Source organism: Solanum stenotomum, chromosome 2 (genome assembly GCF_019186545.1).
Source record: "Solanum stenotomum isolate F172 chromosome 2, ASM1918654v1, whole genome shotgun sequence".
In the NCBI taxonomy this organism is placed as follows: Eukaryota; Viridiplantae; Streptophyta; class Magnoliopsida; order Solanales; family Solanaceae; genus Solanum; species Solanum stenotomum.
Window position 1 is genome coordinate 38,527,970 of NC_064283.1, and position 3,753 is coordinate 38,531,722.

Genomic DNA, 3,753 nt, shown 5'->3' on the forward strand with positions numbered 1-3,753 from the left:
AAAACTCAATTGTCGAACTCGATCGAGTCTGCCTTTCATGTTCGGCGAATTGTGGTTACCACCACTACTAAAAAAAAGTGAATACCGACCAAAAAATTACCGACCTCAAATAGAAGTAGGTAATTTCTGACCTCCAGAGGTCGGTATTGTTAAAAAGAATAGAAAATACAAAAAAGATTTAGAAAACCGACTACAAGTAGTCGATTTTTATGAAAAGTAAAGCGGGAAAATCAAATACCGACCTCTGAAGGTTGGAATTTTTTCCGGAAAAAATGAATTACAATAAACACTGACCTCTTGATGTCGGTATTAAATAAATCAATAAAAGGGAAATGTAAGTCTATAACCTTACTCAACAATGAATTCTACTTTAATTTAAAAATTAGAATACAAATGAAATTACGCTAATGAAAATAAGAAACATAATTAGATAATACAAAAGATTGCATGAAATCAAATAAAATATATAAAATAAACTTTTAAGAATAATAAAAAAGAAAGAAAGAAAAAAGAATTGAATAAAAAGGATAATGAATGGGCCTAGAGGCCGAAAGGGGAGGGAAATGTTTCCTGCCATTTTGTACTTGGACCCATTTACTCATACTCATATAGCATTACTGTGTTGAAGGAAACTGATAGGAAAGGATGGAAGCGGTAAGGTCTCAGAGGAAATCTTTGGTGTCCACCGGCGTCAGTTCAATACTTCCTCTCTATCGTTCTACCCCTCCACTTGAAGTCCGTCTTGAAGATTTTGAGCTTTACTCCATTGATCGCCTCCGAGGTACTCAAACTATAAACTTTCAGATCTCATTTCCTTCCTCTACGCTTACTAATTTTATTTTTCTTAATTCAATCCAGTTCTTAAAGGTATTTCGGATGCTTTGTCTAGAGGAAAGAAGCCCGATGAAATGGAGAAATTGGTAACTCTATTTTAGTATAGTATATTTTATTTCTTTTTACATTATACAATTGGATTCATCTACTGCTTTCAAAATTAGGTGTTGGATCTGTGGAAAACAAATATGAGGCATCAACATTCATCTGAGCTCCTTAATAAGGACATAATTTCACATTTTGTTTTGCGACTTGTTTATTGTAGGACGTGAGTACCATTTTTTGCCTTTTTCCAATTTCCATAATTCTAACAATCCATTCTTTAAAATATATAACTTAATCTTTTAGGGAGGAATTAAGAAAATGGTTTCTTTCAAATGAAACTACCTTATTTCGTTACCGTTTCTGCGATGAACCTTCTGAAATTCAGGTTTGCCACATTTTCTATTCCTCTCACAACATCTTTATGCTTATTGTTTGTGATATAATAAATTTGGACGCAGAGAGCGCTAATGGCAGAGTTTGATCTTCCATACAAAGCTGTCACCACTGCTGAATATGAGGTAAATATTTTAAAAAGATTTTTCTTCTCTTAATACCACTACATTGAGGTTTTACTTTTCGCCAATTTATTGGTGATGCATATTTTATTTACCTTCAAATGGGGCACAACAACAACACCAACCATAAATGTATTCTACTACAAATAAACAAGTTCACAAATTGAATTCTTAGTCATCACTCTCCCGACAATGATGTCTATTTATAAAACTCAAAGTACTCACGAAAATAATTAGGTGAGAAAGTGATCGCTATCAATAAAAATAGTCAACAAGAGAGTCGGGGTCGAATACCACAAGGAGTGATATATTTATAGGAATTCAATTAGGAAATTAAGACGCAAACCAATTCATTGTAGCAATTAGGATAAATGGGTGGATGATTCCACCAAATTCAAGGAAAGGTTTTGAAATCAATTAACACAATTCAACTATAAACAATGATTCAAACAAGTAAACACAATATAGGGGTGTGAGAGTTTGTATCAATATCAAATAGGGGGTACAAGTACTTGCTCAATAATGCTAACTAATCATGGATAGGCTGGATAATCGTCAACGATATAAATCTTCTTTCAATCTCAACAAACCATATTATAGAATCTCCTTTCGATCTCATCCATGTAAATACATATCAACCCAACGCCTTACTAAAATCTCTCTTTAGAGTAGCACGATCGGCGTGTCACCGTTCTATTCTTCTGCTCGCCTTTTATTGGCTTGATGCTTCAGTTGTTTAAAACTCAGTTGTCGAACTCGATCGAGTCTTCCTTTCATGTTCGGCGAATTGTGGTTACCACCACTACTAAAAAAAAGTGAATACCGACCTAAAAATTACCGACCTCAAATAGAAGTAGGTAATTTATGACCTCCAGAGGTCGGTATTGTTAAAAAGAATAGAAAATACAAAAAAGTTTTAGAAAACTGACTACAAGGAGTCGATTTTTATGAAATATAAAGCGGGAAAATCAAATACCGACCTCTGGAAGTTGGAATTTTTTTCGGAAAAAATGAATTACAAAAAAAACTGACCTCTTGATGTCGGTATTAAATAAATCAATAAAAGGGAAACGTAAGTCTATAACCTTACTCAACATTGAATTCTACTTTAATTTAAAAATTAGAATACAAATGAAATTACGCTAATGAAAATAAGAAACATAATTAGATAATACAAAAGATTTCATGAAATCAAATAAAATATATAAAATAAACTTTTAAGAATAATAAAAAAGAAAAAAAGAAAAAAGAATTGAATAAAAAGGATAATGAATGGGCCTAGAGGCCGAAAGGAGAGGGAAATGTTTCCCGCCATTTTGTACTTGGACCCATTTACTCATACTCATATAGCATTACTGTGTTGAAGGAAACTGATAGAAAAGGACGGAAGTGGTAAGGTATCAGAGGAAATCTTTGGTTTCCACCGGGGTCGGTTCAACACTTCCTCTCTATCGCTCTGCCCCTCCACTTGAAGTCCGTCTTGAAGATTTTGAGCTTTACGCCATTGATCGCCTCCGAGGTACTCAAACTATAAACTTTCAGATCTCATTTCCTTCCTCTACGCTTACTAATTTTATTTTTCTTAATTCAATCCAGTTCTTAAAGGTATTTCGGATGCTTTGTCTAGAGGAAAGAAGCCCGATGAAATGGAGAAATTGGTAACTCTATTTTAGTATAGTATATTTTATTTCTTTCTACATTCTACAATTGAATTCATCTTACTGCTTTCAAAATTAGGTGTTGGATCTGTGGAAAACAAATATGAGGCATCAACATTCATCTGAGCTCCTTAATAAGGACATAATTTCACATTTTGTTTTGCGACTTGTTTATTGCAGGATGTGAGTACCATTTTTTAACTTTTTCCATTTTCCATAATTCTAACAATCCATTCTTTAATATATATAACTTAATCTTTTAGGGAGGAGTTAAGAAAATGGTTTCTTTCAATTGAAACTACCTTATTTCGTTACCGTTTCTGCGATGAACCTTCTGAAATTCAGGTTTGCCACATTTTCTATTCCTCTCACAACATCTTTATGCTTATTGTTTGTGATATAATAAATTTGGACGCAAAGAGCGCTAATGGCAGAGTTTGATCTTCCATACAAAGTTGTCACCACTGCTGAATATGAGGTAAATATTTTAAAAAGATTTTTCTTCTCTTAATACCACTACATTGAAGTTTTACTTTTCGCCAATATATTGGTGATGCGTATTTTATTTACCTTCAAATGGGGCACAACAACAACACCAACCATAAATGTATTCTACTACAAACAAACAAGTTCACAAATTGAATTCTTAGTCATCACTCTCCCGACAATGATGTCTATTTATAAAACTCAAAGTACTTACG

General features: G+C 33.2%; 1 protein-coding gene across 1 annotated transcript; it reads left to right on the plus strand.

Moving 5' to 3' along the window:
- Window positions 1–610: 610 nt before the first annotated feature.
- On the plus strand, window positions 611–3,493 carry LOC125855955 (probable DNA primase large subunit). Its single transcript, XM_049535592.1, has 4 exons — window positions 611–781; window positions 859–920; window positions 3,132–3,235; window positions 3,316–3,493. Exons 1-4 carry the CDS (start codon window positions 646–648, stop codon window positions 3,491–3,493), a joined length of 480 nt encoding a protein of 159 aa, XP_049391549.1. The 5' UTR covers window positions 611–645.
- The last annotated feature ends 260 nt before the right edge of the window (window positions 3,494–3,753 follow it).